Source organism: Temnothorax longispinosus, chromosome 4 (assembly GCF_030848805.1).
Source record: "Temnothorax longispinosus isolate EJ_2023e chromosome 4, Tlon_JGU_v1, whole genome shotgun sequence".
Taxonomy (NCBI): Eukaryota; Metazoa; Arthropoda; class Insecta; order Hymenoptera; family Formicidae; genus Temnothorax; species Temnothorax longispinosus.
The window spans coordinates 5041903-5066722 of NC_092361.1; the positions used below are offsets into that span (position 1 = coordinate 5041903).

Genomic DNA, 24820 nt, shown 5'->3' on the forward strand with positions numbered 1-24820 from the left:
TGAAATCATTAATCAAATTAACGATTGCATGCATTAATAATAATAAAGTCGTATGCATGATTCAATTACATTATTCATTGACTCAATAAAGTTTTCCGTTAATATAATAAATCCATGACAGATTTTTCAATGTATACATATTTATTGTTACAATAAATTGTAGTAATAGTTTAATATTCAAATTATTCTTTTATGAACTATAAATCATTATGATAATAAATAAATAATTCTTTGGACCAATTTTAATGAATTTTTTATTACTACAATGAATGCTTTTATTGCATTCATGTACAGTTTTGGTTCAGTGTGGCTTCCCTTAAGAGGATCCTGGAGTCACGGCAATTACCGACATTTCAGTTAAACCAATTTTCTTCGAATTGACTTTATAGAATGGAAAACCCGTTTACACATTTAAAGTACGTACAGAAATCATGTGCGGGATAGTAAATTTCAGACTAAAATCTTAAGAAAAATATATTTAATACTAGTTTTGGTGTTGCACCTTTTGTACCTAGAGCTATATATCACTTCAAGGAAACGTTCGCTTATATACAAATTATATAGCTTATGTACATGTACAAATTGAAAATGTCCCGCACCTCGGACTAGATCAAAGAACAGCGTGGCCATTAAAACTAAGATTGAAAGCCTAATAAGAAAGATTTTTCATCCAACTGCTTTTATGCATATACACACATACAGTGTACATGGCGTTGCAATCTGACAAGGGCAGATATATCGCAAATATCTCGTTAGATAAGGACATATATAGACCGGAACATAGAAAACGGTCAAAATTATCGACCCCGTCGGAGTTCGGTCGTGACTCTAGGATCCCCTTAAGGGGAAAACAACCCAAGCTAGACTTTAATCTTCTTCGATGACCGAACGATGACCGAAAGTCGGAAAGCGCGCGAAATATTGACGTCAATTCGACTAATTATCTGGCTGAGAACAGCACACTTGTCCAAAAGCGGGACATAAGACGTCTAAAAGACGTCTTTTAGACATTTTTTAGACGTTTTACTAAAAGATGACTAAAAGACGTCTAAAAGATGTCGAAAAGACGTCTTATGTCCCGATTTTGGACATGATGCTGTCTGGGATACATTACGAAATTCAGCTATAAAAAAATGAGTGCCCTTTTGTTCTTCTCGTTTCCTTCTGTGAACACATCTAGTTATTATTGTATCGGTCATTTTAGTATGACTTCGACTGTCACGCTGTACGGATGTGTTCGCAGATATGGCTTACGATGTGTTTTCTCGTCCCACACCGTTCTGTTCTTACATATTTTTTAACGCACAGAATATGTAAGCTGCCTTATTTTATTTTATATACTTTAATTTATTTCAATTTTATTCTAATTTTTCATCTTATGACTTTTGACCGATTATTTTATGACTTCTTAGTGAATATTTTATCTTATTGATTATTATTAGTTTTTTCACATTTTAGCTTTACATATGCATGACGTAGTTAGAGCACCATGTCAGCAATGTAACGGAGATTTTGTACGCGGTTTTTGAGGATTATGGCTTGATTAATCACTTGAGAAGGGCTGAAATTGCAGCCAACGTTGTGAATAAATAAATTAATTATTTGGCCAGTCGGGTCGAACAAAAACGACTTCTGTGTTAAAAAAATAAACTTTTTTGTTCAAGATTAGATACTTTTCGCGAATATCGCCAACTTCACTTTTATCACTGTTTCATACACGTAATCACGGTTTTTTACGAAATTGTAATGGTTTTGCATGTCACATTAGCCAAGATAAAACTGAAACGATGCGAAGCAGGGACCCCGACATTCGATGTCGTTCGCTTTTACAGAGATGCGCAATCAATATGTAACACATATACGACATTTGCTTTGATGGCGTAAAGATCCGTTTATTTCGATTTGCATCGCCTCCACAAAAAGACATATGCCAACGAGTGGAAGATGATGTAAATGGCAGCCATGAGGGCGATATCGGGCCAGAAGTTGCGCTCATCAAAGTCGTAGCGGTCCAACACCTCAATGCCCTCGGTAAGGCAGGGTAGGTCGATCGTTTCGCAGGCTGTTCACAGAAAACAGATCCGTTATATGTCTCGTAAAGGAGCGACGCTCGATGAAACTCACATATATTATGCACGCCTCTCCATTGGATAATGGTAAGAGCTTCCGTGGAGTGCAGTAGCCAGGAGACGTATCTTATCCATCGCACGTATACGGGCAACGAGCTATCGGGCATCAATAAAAAGAATTAAGGCTCCAGTAGTGTGATTCTGTAACTCGTTATGCAGTATCGCGCTGAGCTTTTTCCGCTAGAATCCCTCTAATCAAAGTCTAGCCAACTTGCAGTTCTAGCATAATTCTGCGAGAGAAAAGGGATATGTACATTCACTATTGCTTTCTCTTTGTTTCTATCTCTTTCTTTGTCTCTTTTCTATCTCTTTCTCTTTCTGTTTCTCTTGCTTTTGCCAAGAAATGGCGAACCAATCAAAAGTTGCTACCGTATGGCCAGACTCTGATTAGAGGGACTCTACTTTCCGTCATCATGTGAGTAAAATGAATGTAATATGAATGCAGGCTTATGCACAGATGCATGACTATAGGGTTCGTATTACATTCATTTTATGGCTGTTTATTAACTGTCAAGGGAATAGTTTTCGGAATATTTTTGAAGTGTGTTGAAGTAATCTAAAGTGTTATTTTACGCAAATATCTTTTTATTTGTAAACGGCACGCATAAATTCTCAGCGTGTCATTTCTCGCCTCTGACATCATGATCTCACATGATGATGGAAAAAGGCCAGAAGCCTTAAGAAACCCCGCGATTTAAAATTATAATAAAAAGAGGAAAAAGTACGGTGGATCCCTGTATAACGCAGGAAATATTTTCCGCGTTACATAAATTCACTTCATAGATTATACATACATTACGTATGTATAATATATAGAAATATGGTAAATATTGCGTTTAACGGAGCAACGAGACATAAACTTTATAGTACTGCAGGACATAGATTGCTAATATATCTGATAGCTAGCAGAATGCCGGCAATATTCCAGCAATCTGAACATGAATATGCAGCAAGATTCCTATATTATTTTCTAGCAGCACGATTTGCTGCCATAATATGTAATCGTAGAAACGCGGCAAAAACCGTGCACAACGTGCCGTCACGATCTGCCATCAAATAATGATATCAGATTCTGCTAGATTTTTGTTTCATCTCTATCACATTATCTGACACGGCAGATCATGCTTTGCTACTGCCAAAATTATCCCAGTATAGCATGCAGCACATGGTTTTGCAAAGCTTGCTTTTAGCAGAATTGGCCATCTTGGCTAATATAAAATTAATTATATATTATACCTATTTACACTTGGTAATAATATACTATTTACCTTAGAAATAAGAAATTTGTTAATATTTATTATCTGTTGGAATTATCCACAAATACATTCCAACATCGTTTTTTGAATAATGACTATGTAAATAGGATAATGGATTTTAGTGTTTCGTTACATATGTATCTAATGCGTTAGACAGGGTTGGTTTACCGCGTTACCGTAATTTTTCTGTTATATGAATTCATGTTATACGAGTACCGCATTATATAGGGATCTACTGATTCAGAATATTTGCGAAACGCACAAATGTCCATAACAATCTTAAAACTTGGTAGAAATGTAGAAATTTAGATGAAATAATCGTAAATACCCGAGCTTAATGAAAGGTCCCATGGTTATCATAAGAACGTAATCGAAGGGCACCAGATATGCCATCGCCAGCGGCACGCTCTGGTAGACGGACGAGAAGAAACACCCTGAAACGTAAGAGTTCGCATAAACGGACACGTATTCTGTCGCTGGTATTTGAACAGATGGAAACGCTTACCGCAAGCAGTAGACACATTCATCGTGAATATAACTACCAAGATGGTCAGACCGAGAGCGTCCATTGCGGGACGCAAACCTGCCAGCCAATACATTATTACGGTGAACAGCATCGGCTCCATCAGCAATCCAGGCACCTGAAAAACTCAAAAATGCTCTCGCAAATCGAGAATCGCGTACACGATTCATCGGTGCCTGCGTGGACCGATTGGAAAATTGGACTCACCAGCGATATCATTCGCGCCAGGTAATAAAGATGAACGGAATACATGCCCGTTTTGTACTCTCGAAGAAGAAGCGGCAATTCCTGCGGAATCAACGCCAGGGTCGCGTACATAGGGAAAAACGCGTTTTCGCACACTAGAAGATATATAACACCATCCACAGCCTGAATGCCCAATTGATCAAAGTCAATGGCGCCTACGAAACACAGGCCGGCGGTTGTTGCAATGGTCTGCAACCCGACTCATTATTAACTTCCGTATACGCATCCAACAAGTTGTTCAATCGGTTCCTCGCACGCAGTGAGTCAATTATGTAACTTAAAACGATGTGAAAATTATAAAAGTGAACAAATTTACTAGATTTTGACAAATAAAATCGTAGATACTCTAGCGGAAAAATTTTTACAACTTACAACACGCCAAACTACGTCATAACTACAACTTTTTGCGTAAAAGTCTTCGGGATAAATACGCCGAAACAACAACAACTTACTATGCAAAACTGAGCCGAAAATACAACTTACTGCGCTAAACTGTACCGGAGCTATAACTATCTACGAAAAAAAGTGCAAGATTTGGAACATGTTTGTAGATACCCCGATAAGAAAAGATTCATAACATTATATGACGAAATCGGGATGAAATTGGAAATACTGCAATGATCATATTATGATAATTCTAGAATAAAATGCGGTTTAGTTCTATTTTTATAGAAGTTTTCAATTAAAATTTTGGTTTAAAGAAAATGGGGTGCGACAATAGTTCCTCTACAAAAGTTATCTTTTCATTTCCCATCTACGTGTCCGAACTATGCCGTAGAAACCAGTAGTTTAGCATATAAATATTTATAATATGTATATGAGAAACTACAACCAACTATATTTTTTCGCAGAAGCTAGGTTGTAACTCATTTTAGATGGTTGTATAAATTTTCTACAAAAAACTACAACTTTTTAAAATATGAATGAGTTGTAAATTTTGATACTTTATTGTGGAAAGTTATAATTTATTGTCGGAATGGCATACTTTTTTATAGTTTTTTTTCCGCCAAAATATTTTAGTAAATTTCCTCACTTTTGTAATTTTCACCGTTTCAAGATACATATAATCGATCCTCAGATTTATCTTAAAGTTCAAACAATACATGGACTTATTAGAACATCCTACCGATCACTCACCACTTTCTGCAGTATCCTGATCAATTGCACCGAGGGATCGCGCAGAACTTGCAGGAATCCACGATGGATCAGCCAGTAGAGCCGCAACCAGCTGCGCGATTCCACGCTGAATTAAATATAACAACGTGCGTAAATATAACTAAGTCATCGAATTTTCTTAGATACTTTTGATATTTGAACTGTTAGCAAATTCTTTTGCATAGAAGACACTTACAAGGCACGCGACTCGCGAATATTTTTTTCGATCTAAAACAAAAAGAATTCTTGTCGTAATTTCCTTTAATCGTCATTCGTTAACATCTGTTTTCGCAACAATTTGCTTACGGGGGACTGCAAATAAGCGGTATCAAGCTCCTGTTGCAATATAACGTCGATTTCGTTGCCGACTTCGCTCGTGAGAAATGCGTCGCAGATCTTCTGCGCGACTCTTCCGCTACCATCCGCGTCGCTGGGTGCAATCGCTAGAGTCGCCACCAGGAAATCGGCCGGATTATAATTGCATGGACACTCGTAGCCTTGGCTATGGATGACAATAGCAATGACAAGTGTGTTTCAATAAGTGTTTCAATCTAACATGTTCTAAAGCGGCATTCTTTCAGAGTGGTGATCTCTGTTTGGACACCGCTCGATTGGACACGTATTATGCTAACCCAATTGTTGTGTGAGTGAGTCATACATACAACAGTTAAGTTGAGTTGAGTTAATTTAGTTTTTTTTTTAGACGGACCCCCCCGCAGAGGAGGGACTTCACTGCAATCACACGTAATGTCTAATCGAGCGGTGTGTCCAATGGGGTGGTGTCCAATCGTTACATGTCCAAACGAGATACGCCTCTTTCAGAGGTGGTTAATTAAAACGCGAAAAAGTAGTAATCACGCAAAAATAGTTATAACAAATTATGAGAAATAAAATATATGGGATAAAACAAAGTCCCTGGTGAAAAAATTTTTCATATTTTTTCAGAAATTTTCTAACTTTATCTAATTTCTAAATCTATATTTTAGATTTATGAAAAATTCTGAAAAAATAGGAAAACTATACCTAATATCGTACCCCATTTTTAAAAATCAAAATTTTGACTGAAAACTCCTATAAAAATATAACTAAACCGCATTATTTTATTCTAGGATTATCGTAATATGATCTCCATGGCATAAATGTATTCAAAATTTATTTTAACTATCTTATATGAAAGAAAACAAAAAAGTAGCATTTGACATCGAAAAAGTGTTCCTAATATCGCACCCTTACATATTTTTATTAAAAATACAATTTGTGACACATATATGAACATGCGGGAAATAGAAACAACTCAAAATATCGGGTTTTACGGACTATAGGGTGATGTGGTTAGCATCCCGTCTGACCCTCAGAAAGATCTTTAATTGTTACTCATTGGACAGGAGACTGAGGGAGCGTCCTAGGTATATATTATAAAGCATCACAATAATAGTTAACAATACGAATATCTCTAATTTAGGAATAAAATTAGACAATATCAAAAGTTTTTATGGCAGAAAAATTCGTTCTTGGTACATATCTTGCTGTATTAATAACGGAAGACACCTTTAGCGAAATTTCGAAACCTCGTTGAAATTAAACTTATTGATAGAATGCAACACGTAGTCTCAATATCGTAGGATGCAGAATTAGGAACAAGGGTGATATTAGGCCCAGTTCTCTATGTGAAATTTCTCAGATACTTTCAAAATTAATTGGATGAGAATTTTCGGAATTCTTCTGATATTTCAGTATCTATATGTATGAAAATTTCTGATAAATTGCCCAGATTTTTTCATATTTATTCAGATGTTTACAAAGATATGTTAGCAGGAAAAATCTGAAATATTTCATTATTTTGTCTGAGTTTTTCTGAAAAAAGAAACGTTTTACTCGTATAAAAAAATCTGAAAAATTTTCAACAAATCTTAAAATTTTTACAGAAATTCTAATTAATAGTATAAAAATAGTATAAAAAATTCTGAGATATTTTTCTACAGATCAGAGACCAAAATTGAACATGAAATGTAATTGTGAAAGGAAAAAGGAAGAATTGCATAAGACAAGGATATCAATACGCTACGAAAATTCTATAGCCGTGCCATAAATTCTATCTCTAAGAAAAATGGATTTATTTCATAACTAAAATAAAAAGCAATGTGCTTTTCTCGTAAAAAAGCAATATCGCGTTTACTCGATGTTCCAGAATGACGATGTTCCAGAACTTGCTTGAATTAATCTAATGAAATTACAATTTGTCTGCTTCGTGTTCGAATGATGAAACATACCTGGAGAAAAATTGTATTGCTTGCGTACTGGTACCGGCAAACGCCACTCTACCACCGGCTAAAAGGATTATGCGATGGAAACTACCGAAGATGGTGGAACTCGGTTGGTGTATAGTACACAAAACCGTGCGGTTCCTCAACGCAAAAGTTGTCATATGCGACACGAGAACGCCGGCCGAATGCGCGTCTTGTCCCGTTGTTGGCTCATCCAGGAACAGTATGTCAGGATCCGTCAGCAGCTGGAAGGAAAAACGAGAATTTGCACGAGACGCTGACTAATTGTAAGATAACATACGGATACGCACCTCGGTAGCAAAAGCAAGCCTCTTCTTTTCTCCACCCGATAAAACCTTGCCGTCATCACCGCCGCCGATGCGAGTGTCGCGTCTCTCGATCAGACCGACATCCCTCAGCAAACAATCAATCTTGAGACGAATGTCCGCGGTGTGCATTCTCCCGTCTAATTTCATTCTAGCCTGATGAAGATTGTTAAAGATGTAACGCGCATAACTTGGACTCGGAAAACGGAGTCTTACCATAAACCAGATATGTTCGAGCACCGTCATTGTCTCGATGAACATGTCTTCCTGATGCATAAAGCCGCTGTGACGTCTCATGTACGAAGAGCTAGCTGATATGCCATTGACGCGAACATCTCCATGCACCACAATGCCGGCTGCCAATTCAAGTAAAAAACTAAGCTTTGAACATCTCCTTCTTCTTCTTCTTTGAAGATTTAATTATACAAAAATTCTACCTACATTCTGCGCGAAATGCCAATGCTGTCATCAGTGAGCTTTTTCCAGCACCGCTGGAAAATGAGGGTGGAGAAAAAATAGTTTCGATTACAAACAATATGCTAGTTGATCTATGCAATATAATTGATCGCGGATAATTTACCTGCCGCCTAAGATCGCGGTGAGTTCGCCAGGCCGAACGACACCTCGGACTAAAAAAGCGACTGACATTATCGTATTGTTTTATTTTACATTACACATAAAAAATAATATGTTTTAAATACCGTTATTGATGAGCTGCTTGCTTACGGTGCGTCGGTTCTGATCCATCGCGTAAACGGATAAGTTTTGCCAAGAAAGCATCGTGATATGTCGTGAAGCATCGAGCTTAACGTCCATGCTGTTTCAGACTTGATAAGAGAACACAAAAAAATAAAAACATAACTCTTTTCTCAATTTTCTTTTTTCAGAGAAAAATGGAAAAATTTTTAAAGCATCTTTATTTCATATAATAATTGTAAAATTTTCAAGCACGATAACAGATCATGTAATCGATAATTAAATCCCAAAATATTGGCAGTATACAAAAATTGTGATGATACATAGATAATTTCTTAATTTCTTCATTATATAATCTACAAGTATTTCATTCCTTTCTAGTATCAATTGTATGCGTTTATTGTGTGTTATCTCGATCCCTTTATCACATCTTTATTTTCCCATAGAATCTCTTCGTTATTACCCAGTATACGGGGATTCTCTAACGCCTTAAGGGGCTTCCCTAGTGTAACAGAGCCTAAAATAAATGATTTTTAAAAGGAAAACGACAAAGCCAATTGATGAACAACTTTTCCCACATATTTTACTATATTTCAAGAGTGCATACAAATTTTTTCAAAATTTTATATCTATTATTAAGCCCGTGCCAGCCATTTTTTTAGAGCGCCGCGAAAAAACGGTGACCATCGGATTGCAGCCGTTGTAGTTATCTGAAACAAAAAAGCAAGAGGATTCTTAATCTACTTGAGTGTGGCTATCGTCTGAATCAAAATCATGAAAAAATATTGAAAATTTAAAAAATTATAGCGATTATAATTATTTTCGTCTTTTTTAGCAGACGTTTTTTAGCTATAATTTTTTAAATTTTCAATATTTTTTCATGATTCTGCTTCAGACGATAGCCACACTCAAGTAGATTAAGAATTCTTTTGCTTTTTTGTTTCAGATAACTACAACGGTTGCAATCGTGGTAACCATTTTTTCGCGGCGCTCCAAAAAAATGGCTGGCACGGGCTTTAATAACAGATATAAAATTTTGAAGAAATTTGTATGCACTCTTAAAATATAGTAAAATATGTGAGAAAAGTTGTTCATCAATTGGCTTTGTCGTTTTCCTTTTAAAAATCATTTATTTTTAGGCCCTGTCACACTATAGGGAAGCCTCTTAACGACAGTTTCGGTATCGTTGCGCAGGTTTTTTACCATATATAATACCTGCGCAACGATACCGAAACTGTCGTTAAGAAGTTAGAGAATCCCCGTACAGATTGCAAAACGCTTGTTATATTTACAAAATATGTACGTAAACTCGTAACGACTGTTTGCGCAGATAACATGTAAAGCTGCGTCCATAAATGCTCAGCAACAGCTATTAAATTTGTTTCAAGCAACGGATTTATTCAATATTCGTCACATTTTTACAGCAAGGAGGTTTTATTGTGTAAACAGTTTACATATTGTATTTGTTTCCATTAATAATATATATATTATTACTACAAGAGCATCATATGAATTCTAGACGGAGCTACAATTTATGTTTACGCAATATGTTTGTGGCAACAATACATAAATTGTTTTTAGCAATATGTTTACATGATTTTTCACACTATTACATTTTGCTATAATTATATAATTGCCTTATATATCAACTCTGGTTGATTAAAAATTTATCAACACTTTATATCTTATTTGTATTATTTAGTATGCTATCTAGTTAAAGTCTATATATCTTTATGCAATAAATTATCATTTATGTAATTGTTTATTTGATAAACCATATTTCAACTGTGTCAAAAATATAAAATAGTACGAAATTATAAAAAATTTAGATTATGAATATATACATAAAAAATGTGACATTTGTTTATTGACCTAATAAGAATTTCAACTCAATCGTCATCTTCACTGATATTTTATTAGAAAGTTTAAAACTTTTAACAACGCCGAAATAAAAATATGATGGAATCTTATTTTGAAGATAATATAAACTCTTAAGTTTTTAAAATATTTTTAATATAAACCTTAAAAACAGAGTTTATATAATAAGACTTTATAAAATGTTAAATTAAACTTGTCTATCATATCTGATGTTTAGAGTATTCAGACTATAATGCTCTATTCTCGAGTAAAAGATGATACGTATAATACATACCGCCGTTATCTTGATAATGACAAGGACAAAATGGCCCGCCGATGCACAACAATCCGTAGCTTGGAAACTGCGCGTTTACGTGTCTGCAGAAGAATGAGAAACCGATAAGACGTGTCATGAAACGAAGATTGACACTGAAAGTACGAGTCTCGCTGCAGGCGTCACGTTTGCTTCTCGTCTCAACGCACGTAACTCTACCACCACTCGATACACCTGATGCACTTTGCCTGGTTGTTACCCTTCTTCGCCTTTCTTTGCAACCGAATATCAGACACGCACGCATTCACGCAGTGCAAGCAGCAATATTGGGGAGACTTGTCTAAGTTTATCGATCGCGAATAACTCGTGTATATATATACAAATGCATACATTTTATCTTTTCTCAGACGTAAAATATTAAATATTAATTAATGATGACAACACAAATTCTATCAGTGAATTAATCGAATTATTATTAGCTTTTAAAATGCGAAATTATTGCGATTGTTGCAGAGGGCGTGAAATTTCTCCAACGATATTGTGAGATTAAAGACGAACAATACCGTCACACAATACGTGTGCGTATAATGATGCGTATAATGATGAGCAAACACGGTAATCGACGCTCGCGAATCGATAGCTCATTCGCGGATGCATAAGTAAGCGCGTGGACACCCTCCGAGGCTTTCTTCAAAAGTACTCTCCGCACCGTAGTAAGCATTCGTGACTCAGAAGACTCGTGGTAATCGAAAACCGAAACCCTATATGTACGTCGAGCGAGACAGACGAGCGGCCAGTTCAGACCGATCTTATTTCGCTATTGGAATTATTGTACGTTTGCTTTTTAATGATCGACATTAGTAGCGGCAGTAACAGTAGCTCTTCCTCGCCCCTGTGTCTCATATCGCGTTGCCTGCTTCCAGGCGAATGACAATCCCGGCAAGATCTTCGATTCGCGGACCAATAGCGGTATATCGCGAGATCAAGCGGATAGATATTTCTAGATCTCGGCGTTCTATTTTTTTTTCTCTTATGACACACTCGAAGATCTCCCGAGATTGTTTCTCATATCCCTGTACCGTACATGCGGTCGCACGGTATATATTGCAACCGGTTTGTAATGATATCTAGATGCGAGCGAAAGAGTGGTCAGCTTCGATACAGGAAACACCGACACGTAGGTAGTATAGCTGCACCGCGCGTTGTTTCGTCGAGGCACATATTTTTCCAAGTTCCTATTACGTATAGCCTTTTTTGCGGTCACCACGCGTCAACATCGATATTCTTAACGACACTCACATGAATATATTTATTAATTATCACATTTGTAAATTTCCAAATTTGCCCATTATAGTCTAAGAGCTGACGACACTTTTGGCCAAGTGAGACTTATACTATGACTTGAAAATCTGTTTTTTTTTCTCACCTGCGTACTTCTAAACTCCCCAGGTGCGGCCAGCCAGGTGTTCGGATTATCAAAGGAAAGTCGTCCACACAGGTTAAAACAAAAAATTGTATTTTATACAAAATCACTTGGCCAAAAGTGTCGTCAGCTCTCCGACTATTATGTAAATGTATACTATATAGTTGTAAAATTCGTTTATTGTAAATATTTTTTTGGCGTAGGCACTACTAAAGTCAATACACCAAGACAGACAATTTTATTAAAATTGTTTATTAAAAATACACGCAGCATTAGAGCAAACTACTGGTTCTTGTATATAGATGTCTTGACGTCTAAAATAATAAATGGATAAAGGATAAATTAAAGATGACGATGACAAGATTAGTGTGAACGGCAAGTTTTTGACAGTAGCGCGAGAAAAGCCAGAAAGCGGAATGCGACGATAAGCGCGAACAAGCAAAGGATGTCCATCCAGAAGTCCTCTTCTTTGAAATTGAAAGTTTGGAGAATCATGTGTCCCGATTTTGGACACGTCACGTTACTTCTGGTGCACGCTACAGAATCGATCTCTGACCATTGGTTGATCAAAAGTGCCTCGTTGCCGTAACGAAACCAAGATAAATACGAGAACCACACGAAATAGGACGGTACAGACCTGTTACACGCGGAAAAATCAGTATTTCAATTAGCATTTTAGTTATTATTGATCGAGACGATTTGAAATATACTCACGCTGTATTTAGAAAGAAGCCGCCGAAAAGCAAGAACGGTATTATGACTGGTGGACCGACGGAGAGAGCCATAGATACGCTGTTGCTGATACAAGATATCAAATAGCCTGTAAAAGGAAAGACAGCGATTATTTAAAAAAAAATTAATTAAAAACGACGCGCGCGATGCGTATGTTTCGTAAGCTCTCGATTACCAAATGAAGTCGACACGTTGGCTACGAGAGCTACTACAGCAGTAGCGATAAAGAAGTGCTTTACATCTGGATAGAGGCCGATCATAGGATAAACGACAGCGGTGAAGATCAGCGGTATTGCTAAGAATATCGGTGCTTCCGCTAGAGTCTTGCAGATGAAGTAGACGTCGGTGCGATACATACCATTTTTGTGCTCGCGAAGAAATATCGGCAATTCGGCGCAGAACACCTGTACACAGCACGGATATAGTTTAGCTTTGTTGAACGTTCTCTCATGCTGTTTCTGATAATTATCGGAACCGAATTTGCAAGTGTAACTCGATTGTTTATATGTTTTACGTCTTAAATTCTCACGTTAATGACTGCAAAGACATTCTGAAAAGTCATATTGGTGAGGAAGATGAATAGGGCACCGTTGATGTTCATCACGCCATCCTGATCTATTTGCTGGCCGAAGTAAATAACACCGATTAGCAGCGAGACCATCTACAACAGAAAATTCGAGTATGTTCTTTTATAACTGTTCTTTGTCTGTTTTTATACGTCGTTGCCAATGACATGATCATTCGTGAACGCGAATAAGCGTCAAAAAGGGGGTTTAAATAAAAATTATTTCATTCCTACATCACTAAGGCGATGAATTGTACATAATTACGTATTCATGTAGATTCACGCGATATTATTAGGCATGCAACCAAGATTTAGTTCTGACCGTAAATGGCCTTTTCTCTAGATTGATAAATTATATTTTATTAATCACAAGCAGACTGTATTTTAATCTTCTCTTTCGTTTTGTAACTAGATTAATAATGTTGGAGGAGAAACATACGATCGTTTGTAACAGGCGAACTTTAATGAGGATCGGTTCCTTAATCACTGACAGCCAGGATCGCCACAGAACCGCGCGAAATTGTTCGCACCAACTCGCTTTGTAAACCGATTGGCCGAAATTCTTGGAGTATTTGAACCGTTTGAGGGTATCCTCGAATTCGCCGTGGACGGCTTCGACCTTTAGGGCGATACTCGCACCGTATTCGCTTCTCCGGAAAGTATCGCACGTCGTTTCGATGGCGTGTCTACAAGTTAACTCGCGTCCCGGCACCACGGCCAACACTTGCACGAAGAAATCAGCAGGGTTGTAATTGCTGGGACAGGCGGCACCGAGCCTGTGAAACAAAATGTAAATTTGAAATGGTTTAGAAATAAAGCTTTTTAATAAATGAACTTACGTCTTGAAGAAAGTGCAAGCCTGCGCGGCTGTACCCATGAAGGCGACTCTTCCCTCGGCCATCAACAGAATCTTGTCGAACATAGCGAACAGCTCCGAAGAGGGCTGATGTAAAGTCGCAACGATTGTTTTACCACGTGCTGTTAAATCGTTTATTTATTAATTCTTTTTAAACACTGAATGCAGAATATAGCTTTACTCGTAGAATAAAAATCTTGTATCGGCTCAAACTCACCCGCCAATGCTTTCAGAATGGAGACAACCTGATGAGCCATGAAGGAATCCAAGCCCGACGTCGGCTCGTCGCAGAACATCAACGGAGGATCGGTTAATACCTCGGAAGCGAAGGACAACCTCTTCATCTCGCCTCCTGAAAGGCCCTTCACCCTGCCGTGTATCCCAATCACAGTGTTTCGACATTTCGAAAGAGCGAGCTGCTTTCAAAAAAGATGTCATTAAATGTATACATCCTGTGAGTGGATAAAATAAAACTGAAGCTGAAGTTTAACAGTTTAACCATTTAATAATAAGAGCAATTAACAAGCGAAAGATCTTCTAGTTCTAGTATTTTCTCACTTGCATTTTGCATGTAATAATTAAAGATATCTCCTGATACGTTCAACAACATGATCAAACTACCTCATCGATGACCTCGCTAACTCGCTTAATTCTCTGGTTACGAGGGATTTGCCGATCCATCCGCACTGCCGCCTGGAACATTAGATGTTCCATAACGGTCAGCGTGCCAACGAACAGATCGTCTTGTTGAACATAGGCCATCCTCGAGGTAAGGATACCCGGCGATATTCTTTGGCCGTTGGCAGCCATCAAACCGGACGCAGATAGTCCGCGTGTTGAACGGAACGTCAATGCGTTCAACAAAGTTGTCTTGCCTGCGCCTGACGCACCCATGATTACGAGCAGCTCGCCAGGATAAGCCACTCCACATACTAGAATAATTTATTTCGAAATACAGTGAAAACTAAAACGTCGCAAATACATAAAAGATAAGCGAAAAAAAAATTTTTTTTTTTTTACCATCTTTTAATATGTGTTTCTGCGCGACGGATTTTCTAGTCCTGAACATCAACCGATCCCAAATTCTGTCATTTTTCACACTATAATACACGTTTACGTCGCTCCACGTGTACGTAATATTGTTGCCGAAATTTTCGTTGTTGAAATCTACGGTTGTTGAAACGTTCGAAATCGATTTAAGATTAAAGGAGGTCTCCGCCGTGCTTCCGCCGTGCAACGTATCTCTTTCATTACCTTCCTACAACGATTATAAACGTTTTTAACTTTATTTCAGTGTAAATATTAATGTATTGAAACAGGTACATCTTTACTAGTGTTTTTTCCATTGTATGTAAAGTATTTAGAAGTTATCGTATATATTTTTTTAACTCCTTGACTGTCAACGACGAAAATATCCACAAAGATAAAACTGATCAAAAGTCCTCTCACACATGATGGAAATATCCGCACATTAAAAAAAAAAAACTTGAGTAGCAGAACAATTAGAAGGGGATACTATATTTTTATGTTTATGGGGTCGCTTAATTCAAATCTAAAATCACAATTACAAAATTAAAAATAGCGGATCTAATATGGCAAACCGAAAATACAAAAAACTGTTTGATTAAAAATTTAAATTTAAAAGTTTTTAAAACCGCTAATTTCAAATTTAAAATAAAAATTCAAGAATTCAAAATGGCAAATTCAATATAATGGGCACTACGGTCTTGATGAGGACTAACTCAAAATATAGTTCAATTTGCATAAAAAATTTTGAAGGGTTTTTGAAGCCGCTGATTCCGTTTTGAAAATTGAAATTTGTTATTTCAATTAAATGACAGATTCAATATGACGGTCAACAAATTCAAAATATCGTTCGGTTTATATAAAAATTCATTTATAAGAATTTGTATAAAAATACTTACGTTTAAAATATAAATCTAATTTTTAAAATTAAATCTAAATTTTAATAGAAATTTAAATTTAGCGACTCAAAAAAAATTCCCAAAAAGTACCTTTTCATAATTTTATTAAATTTTTTGTCAAGAGAATTTTTGGCCCACAAGCATTTTTTCCCCTAATAGTCAAAGATTTGAGTTCAGTATAATTTCTCTTTAGTTAATTTCGAAACGCTTCTTCCTTTATAAAAATATTGGAAAACCTATCATTTATTGCAATCTTTCCACTTCCAATCTCTAACACTATTAAAAACTAATTTATCAAAACGCTAATTAATTTCAATTGTTGATTATTCGAACCTTGGTATTTAATAATTAAAAAAAAAGAAAGTGCTCCTAATAATACACTATATACTTACACTATACAAATAATAATCGATCAGAGAATCGAAGCCATAGACATGAGTATCGTCTGCGCTGAGTTTAAGGTAACTTTCAGGGATGTATGAGAATAAAATATTTACGTAAGGTAAGATAAAAGAAAACGTGCGATAATGCGTTCCAATTAAAAATTATTTTTATCACAGGATATTGCTGCATCAACTCGGAATCGTGTTCGTTCATACACTGCATTGGGAGGACACGATAATTATATCACATGACATAAATATCTTGCTTGTTGTACTTACGAAAGAAATTGTATGATAAGTGACTCTTTGAGTCTTACTGACGGAAGATACCGACGTCGTAGCTATCAACGGCTCCGTTTCCTCGGTAGCCGTCATTTTCTTATACTTCCGCTGCTCGTCTTTCCAACGCATCGACAGGTACACTGATTAAAATACAGCGGACTCTAATCTAATAATGAGTAGAATGCTTTTCCGCAATAATTCGCATAATGATTCGCATAATCCTCCAAAACGGTTACAATTAAAGAAAATTCAGACTTCAGAGTTGGTTTTATTTACAACAGACACTGATCAATACAGAAAATTTATCCACGTTTTGTATAAAATTACATGTTCTGTTACTGTTACGAGACGATAGAAGAAAAATTGCCGATTGCAAGTGATTCTTGCCCGAGATGGTGTAACGGAAAATACGCTCGACGAACGGAGCCGGCTTCTTTTCCTCCGGATTGCGGTATCGCGGATGTGTGTACACCTGCGTATGACGTGAAAGAACATGCGTATATACGCGTGTAGAGAGCGTGGTTGAAAGAACGTATGCCCCTCTCCATCAGTTCCCGTATTGCATATTTACAGCCCTATCTACGGCTCTGATAGGGCCGCCGCGCAAATCCGTCTACAAAGAAATCAAAAGCAGCACTGAGAAATAAAATTCAGAGACTTGAAGATGTACATACGTGTATTATATCTATAATGTTATGTGTATAAAGTTTTCGTTTTCTCTCGTTTATCTCTCGACAATTTAAATATAATGCGCTAGTAAGATGATGATGATATGGATATGTGCAGCATTGACGCAGTCTGCAACATTATTTATTTCTTTCTAGTGTATTAGAGATCATTATCTTATCTTACATTGTGAGGATCGCGCGTGCGGTCGTGCGTTTTAGAGCCGTTTTAGAAAGCATAGCGGTCTATTACGTAGGACAGCGCTGAAGTATGAGTGGCCCTATTGATTTAACTATCGCTTAATATGTGGATAATAATAATAATAATAATATATTGCGGTATATTTATCAAAATATATATCTCTCGTAGTGGCTTTTTTTCCTTATTTTCACGTATATATATTTCAAACACGACATCACGCGTGATAGTAATTAAGAAATTTTACTAGTTTTACCAGCACGAAACGTATCGCTATTTTTTTTTTCGTTAAACGAGATACAAGTTTTTAAATATAAACGTAAGAAAACCACGGGAAAAAAATATCCTCGGTCGACGGAGCGTATTTACACGGATCGGCAATTAATTCGCAGGTCATTCGCGCAATCATATTTAATGGAAATATTCGATTATTTCAATTAAGATCGTCCCAGGCCGATCACTTGGTCATGATACTTTTACTGTTACGGACAATTTCACAAAATAGATATTGCTTTGGATTATCACACTGTCGTTATCAATGGTACGTAATAAATCATATCATCCGTTATCTGAACAATCATCAAATCTTTTCGCTTTTTCGAATTAAACAACGGCGCATGTCTTTTCTTGTTACGTTTGTGATCAATCAAATACAGCAGATACCTAGCAGTTTATTGTTGCAAGTAATATTCGCATGTATATCATACATATACCATCACAGGCTTTCGGCGTATCGTGACAAACAATTTTAGAATAATATCTAACTTAACAAGGTTTAATTGACTAATAAAATGAAAATAGTTTTACGAGATTAACTTTAACAATTTAGAATCCATAGAATTCCATCTTAAATTGAGTTTCAATCAAGGAGAACTTAAAAGGATTTTGTTCAATTGATATGTACCGTACGTCCGTGATTTAAAAAAGTATTATATTGAACGTAGGTACCGACTGCTTGTGCTGCACAAAGTAGAGCTCTAAACTGTACGAATGTATCAGATTCTCGAGAAATCATTCTACTAAGTCACCTCTCGATAGTACAAGTCCTATCACGTTGACACTAGCAGCAACGATCGCCTTATACAGTCTCAAATACTGATTATGGTCGTCGATTTCCAATCTTGACGACAAGGCCTGTCAAAAGCGACAGCTTTATTTCTTTTTTTTTTCCAGTCTTAGACAAGCGGCCAAACGTGACACGCTTGCCAAGTATGTCAGCGTACATCTTAACATTACAATTTGTAACGCGACGTAAAGTCCGATGACGTCATGACAGCATTCTTGGATGCGTAGGATCTCTCACGCTATCGGCGATTGTTGCTGTTCATGTAGTCTTATTGTTCTTGGACATGTTATGCGACGCCCAATTCAACGACGTTTTCCATGAGTTACAGAGGGCCTCATCAAATTTGCTTCTAAAATGTTTTTGTGCCTCACTTTCGGACATTTCTAGGACCTGTAAACACATTTAAATGCATTATTTGAATGTACCCATTTATAATAATATATATCGTCTTAATTGTATATTAATGCATCTGAATGTCACTGTACCAAGGTATCTCTAAGATAATTCAGATCTTTCTCCGACGAGAGTTCAGGCAGCCCGGTGGATATCATCATAGCAAATAGAGACAATATAAGTCCTCCGTGCTGGCGTAGAACCAAAAAGGCTTGCTCGCAATGATTCTGAAATCTTTGAAACTCGGCAGCGTGCCCTTTCTTCGTTTGACCCTTATTTATGACGTGTACGAAGTCATTGGTCAGAACGAAGGGTACTCGTTCGCGTCTGAATCCAAATTTCTCCTTAAAGTGACCCAAAATGTGACCAAAATCGACGTGAAACAGTTGTCCAGTCTTTTTAACCATTATATTGTCAGAATGTCTATCGGCTATCCCAAGAACGTACGTCGCCACACAGTAACCTGCACAACTCAAAGTAAATTCCTCGATTGCTTTATTCAACGCCGCTTCCGTGTGGTTATGATCCTTTAGCCAAGCTAATAAGGAACCTCTCCTGTAAATATAGACAAAGAAGTTGTAAAGAAGTCTCACCGACACGTATTTGACAAATTATATCGATATTTCGTAACGCGTTATTTACCTGAAAGCCGCCGTTGCGGAAAACGTGCCCTTTTCCTTCTGAATGTTTGCGATTGTTTCCGCATTTAGCACCACCTCTATCATCCCGACTCTGTTCTCCGTAGATATGCAACCATATGGATTCATACGTAAATCCAAACCTTCCTTCTTCCAGATCTTATCCATAATACGTAGCATCTGAAGCGTCAACATGTCTTGTCTTAAGTCGTCTCCGTGTTTGAGGATTAAGTAAACATCTTCGCCAAAAGGATCACTATTCTCGAAAACCAGCCAGAGGGGACGCATCTTACTGTCCATTACACGGCATTTCTCAATTCTAAAAGAATAGAAGATATAAGAAATGTGTGAAAAATAACATGTTTAACGAGTGAGAATAGTAAGCACTTGATGTGATTCCATCTAAAACTCGGATCGAGAGGATTAAGAACGTCGGATATCGCCTCCTGGCAATGCGCTTCCTGGATAATGTCCTGAAAGCCCTGAAGAGCCGCCTTGCGATCCTTCTTTTGCTTCACTTGTTGCGAAACACTCCTTAATTTTTCCAAACATTTCATCTGCTTAAATAATGATAGCATATGCTGTTGGCTTCCTCTGCAATATGCTTCCAGTATGAGACCAAACCGAACGGATACTGCCCCAACCTGCATTTCTGACCTAATACAATTTTCGAAAAACAAATAATGAGTAAATCGTAAATTATAAAATATAAGGAATAACACGAGACTCCATTGTAAATTATAATAAATTGGCACAAACAATATCATGTAAAAAATGTCACTGACCTGAGATGCCAAAATAAAAAATGACCTATCCTCTGATTATTAAGTGCCCGCTTTAAGAGAAATTCTGTCAAAGGACACGCCAAATAATTTTCATGTTTTAAAGCTTGAGCCAGCTGCAATAAGTAAAGACTGAGATCGTCGTCGGTAACGTCTCTTAAACAGCGAACGGCGAAATTTCTGACGTTTTGATCAGCATAAGCGTAGTCTAACAACTCCAACGCTTTCTCTACTGGCAGTTTTGGCCATTGTTGTACGAGCGCCGTGGCCTCCGCAACTTCTCTATAAATGTTTACAAATTTTTGTTTTGTCATCTTGTTAGCTTTATACAAATAATCAATCAATTAATTTCTTACCTATGATCGTTCCATTCGACACATTGTAATAGTTTAGCCAAAAGTGTCGGGATTTCGCGAAGACAATGATGCCTCAACGCCCACATCGTCTTCTTCTCTTGTTCATGTAATTCGTGCAGCGGATCCCTATCTGCTAGTAATCTCAATTGTTCCAATTGTTGACTAACATCAGACTCCTGATTTAATTCGTCTTTACCCAAGCGCTCATTAGATTGTTCTCGCAATGATTCAGCATATTCCACCATTTTTTCTGGCGTAGGATAGAGGACGCATTGATCTTTTCCATAACTAGAAAATAATAAGCACATATAATGCATAACGTAATGTACAGATACATTACATCACTTTCTCAACTAGAAAATAATTACTTTGGAAATGTTAACATGAGAGCAGCTGCCCTGTCTATGTGTGGATTGGAGACTACTGTTCCAAGAGGATGAAGCAAATCATCATTTTGTATATCCTCCGCATATGTCCATGTGTATAATGTCATAGCACCCGTTTTTAATTGGGACTTGAAGTCATATATCGTCGTATTCGCCCAACATAAAGGATTTATGAAGAACTCTTGCTTTGAATCCCTAATCAGTTTCCTGCTTTTTAAACCCTTCGCAGTTTTACTGATTTCGTATAATACAAAGCACAGCCGTGCCATCCGTGGTATATCCCTGACTTTAATGTCGAATTTGAGAGTTTCTTCCCATTCACAACTACCATCGGAACTTACAATAATTTCTTTGGTTTTCTGACTTTCGCAAAGAGATTTTCCACCGTGAAAAAGGCCAGCTTGCAGTCCAATCTGTATATACCAAAGAAACAGAAATTACACAAATTTCAAGTAATCTTATTTCAAAGTGTCGTATTTCAAAGAAACACTGAAGCATACCTCTACAGTACGGTGCGCGGCATCGCAGTTAAGTCGAGAAATTCCATTCACGGTGAAAATAAAAGGTTCTTCAATTTTCCACACCGAGATATGCTTGCCCTTTTTACGTAACGTTAACGTAGAGGACGATGGTTTCGTACGTTGCAATGTATCCACGTCCGGATTGTCGAAAGCGTTATCTTGGTCCACAGGTACACTCTGTTTGCTGAGAGTAACCAGCGTAGGCATGATGTCTTTCGCTAAGCAATCTTGAATATAGCCAAATTGTATGAGTGGAATATTATCGCCGATCAAATACTCTTCCTGCCCGCAAACTTTAAGCGTAAAGTCGCTTGGTAGTTCGCCGCGAGTCTTCAGAGTATTTGCCCTTTTGTTCAGGATTGCTTCGAGCAGTTCAGGAGGCGTAGTAGTATGCGCTATTTGAAAGGTAAACGATGCCTGCAACAATGTCAATTTAAATGAGAATTTGTCCAAACGGTAGTTCCAAATTCCAGATGAAATAATTTTGCCTTACCTCCGAATTTTCGAATTTAGTAACTAAAACGATATTTCCGTCCTTCAAACGGATCTCAATATTCTTAGGTACAGTAGGCGTCGGCGCTATCCTCGAAGGAAACTGATAACGCACTTTTTCCATCCAGCATCTCTTCTGTCTACTTAACGCCACGTCGTCCCCCAAGAGCCGCATCTTCCATCTGAAGTCGTTGACCTCGGAATTTTTCAAGGCGGCAAACTCGTGCAGTCCTTTACCGATTAGGACACCAATTTGCGAGTCTAAGTTCCTATCACTTTTTATACCCTCACGTTCTATAACTTTTAATACCGAACAAAAGGGTTTTATATCACAGAGACGTCTTGTTTCATCCCGCAATTCTTCTATCTCTGCATTCGAGTTAATACACGAAAATACATATGACGGCGCGTCTTTCAATGTTCCATGAAGAGGATACTTGCTAGCCTCGTCCCACAGATCCTGTCAAGTATCAATCAGTTTATATTTCTGCATGTTTATGTAGCAACCCTTTAACTGTGTGACTTGGAATACTTCATACGCATTGACCTATGAATATTTATTTGTGCTCACAATGTAAAATATGTATGTATCTATTAAATAGTTGCAAATTTTAATAAACATAAAATAAACTCCATATCAATGTTTTTATTAGAACGACGTATGTGTCCCTGAATATATCTATTATTGTTAAGTTACTGTAAAATAAATACACTTCTGTTTTTATACTATACAACTAATAGCGAATTTGTGTGCTTGCACTAGCGCACACTGAATGTGTATTAAGACTTGTTCTTAGTCAATTCTTATATTTACAGATCATCTTAAATACTTTCTGAAATGGTTCGTAGCCAGTAAAATGATCTATACGGCATCCATACAGATTGTTTAATTGGCTAAAAAGTTTTTAAATGTGTATTTAAGCGATGTTAAATATATGAACAGATTATAAACAAGCTTGGTGCGCACTAGTGCAAGCGCTCGAATTCGCTTAGGCTGCGTTCTGATATTCACTGTCAGTACCGAAAATCTATAGTGTATATATATGTGACATAAAATATAGATTTTTAGTGACAGTAAATATCAGAATGCAGCCTAAGATGCAAAATGTAACCTTTTATTTTTTTTTTTATTCAAGCACACATTTCTGCCATGTGGTGGCAATCACATGCAAATATGCATTCCGCTGGCACAGTCAAAAGGTTAAAAGGGAAAGAGAAAGAATGGTTGTTTTTTTCCCTACAGAGATACATTGTATGCGCAATGTATACTCACCTCCTTGATCTGATCTAAGGTAATATTGCGATTGATCTCAAACGGTATGACAACACCGTTTGGCATCAGGCACGTGAGTTCCACCACTGCGGGCTCGTGCGCGTCCCCGGGCCGCTCCGCCCAAAAGTTATATTTGTATGCATTCGGTATATTACCGTGCACCATGATGGACAACAAAATCGGTACTCCGTCAGGCACAAGTTAACACGCACGTACGGTGGGCGAGCACCACGTACGTCAGGATTCCCTCACATCACAGGGGGAGACGGAAGCGTTATCAGAGACATCTCCTAAACCGTTCATGTTGCACGACGAAACCGCGGCACATCCTGCCCGTTTGCGGTAGGAAACAAAACGGATGTCGTAACTGGTCGTAACGTCGAGGGTACTCGCTGGGTACGTTGCTGTTTACTCCGAATTACGACACAACCGTGAGGCGCTCTCTCACTCTCTCCCTCCCTCCTTCCCTCTCTCACCACACACGCACACATATGCATACGCACACACACGCACACTCACTCTCTCGCGCCACGGGTGTCGCCTCTCACATTTGCGACGTGGCGCAAAAAACGCGTCTCAACTGGCGCATCTTTTTAAACAGGACCGATGCTTTGTACATTTACGTGCCAAGATACAAATAACCATTATCGTCTACACGTAATAACAATGCACGATTCCGCCATTATTTACCTCGCGTTCAACCAGCGACCATGTGATATAAAAAGACAGGTGTAGCATTTCCAAGGATGCGCAGTCGTCAATGGCCGCGTTCAGCAAACACAACTGTTGAGTTCGTCTTATCAACACTCTGCGTTGATTGGTTGGTTCTAAAAGTAAGAGCCAATCACGTTCGACTGCTACTGAGCGGCTTGGTCTGCTGAACGCGCCCATTTTCTTTGACCAATCAGAAATTTATCCAAAATGCAAGAAGGAACATGGCTCCTCCCATGAAATAAGGGCTCAGTCACAATGAGAAAAATAAGGAATAAGGAATAAGGCATGTTGCATCTCACTTTAATGTACGTGTACTGAAGTGAGATGCGACATTCCTTTATTCCTTATTCCTTTATCTTATTCCTTATTTTTCTCATTGTGACTGAGCCTTATAACTATACTCTGTTCCACGAGAGAACGTTTCCGAATCGAGCAACGCGATT

The 24820-nt window shown here is 37.5% G+C and overlaps 3 protein-coding genes across 4 annotated transcripts; all 3 read right to left on the reverse strand.

Annotated features, from left to right (window-relative positions):
• Window positions 1-236: 236 nt before the first annotated feature.
• On the reverse strand, window positions 237-11093 carry LOC139812460 (protein scarlet-like). Of its 2 annotated transcripts, XM_071777302.1 has the most exons (15): window positions 10748-11093; window positions 8601-8726; window positions 8480-8528; window positions 8341-8390; window positions 8116-8255; window positions 7885-8055; window positions 7580-7818; window positions 5616-5811; window positions 5506-5537; window positions 5292-5397; window positions 4116-4343; window positions 3891-4026; window positions 3714-3819; window positions 2125-2225; window positions 237-2062 (listed from the first exon to the last, which is right to left on the reverse strand). In XM_071777302.1, exons 2-15 carry the CDS (start codon window positions 8713-8715, stop codon window positions 1893-1895), a joined length of 1839 nt encoding a protein of 612 aa, XP_071633403.1. In that variant the 5' UTR covers window positions 8716-8726; window positions 10748-11093; the 3' UTR covers window positions 237-1892. The 2 variants fall into 2 exon arrangements, with proteins under 2 accessions (XP_071633403.1, XP_071633404.1); XM_071777303.1 differs by lacking the exon at window positions 4116-4343.
• A 1292-nt stretch (window positions 11094-12385) lies between these two features.
• Window positions 12386-17021, reverse strand: LOC139812459 (protein white-like). Its single transcript, XM_071777301.1, has 10 exons — window positions 16890-17021; window positions 15323-15560; window positions 14924-15234; window positions 14520-14718; window positions 14286-14424; window positions 13886-14222; window positions 13411-13542; window positions 13057-13285; window positions 12864-12969; window positions 12386-12786 (listed from the first exon to the last, which is right to left on the reverse strand). The coding sequence occupies exons 1-10, from the start codon at window positions 17019-17021 to the stop codon at window positions 12513-12515; spliced, it is 2097 nt and encodes a 698-aa protein (XP_071633402.1). The 3' UTR covers window positions 12386-12512.
• Window positions 17022-17140: 119 nt separating this feature from the next.
• Window positions 17141-24374, reverse strand: Pi3k92e (phosphatidylinositol 3-kinase 92E). Its single transcript, XM_071777300.1, has 10 exons — window positions 23664-24374; window positions 22392-22850; window positions 21878-22315; window positions 21360-21790; window positions 20992-21279; window positions 20639-20917; window positions 20241-20510; window positions 19858-20172; window positions 19308-19770; window positions 17141-19212 (listed from the first exon to the last, which is right to left on the reverse strand). The coding sequence occupies exons 1-10, from the start codon at window positions 23826-23828 to the stop codon at window positions 19081-19083; spliced, it is 3240 nt and encodes a 1079-aa protein (XP_071633401.1). The 5' UTR covers window positions 23829-24374; the 3' UTR covers window positions 17141-19080.
• Between the last annotated feature and the right edge of the window lie 446 nt (window positions 24375-24820).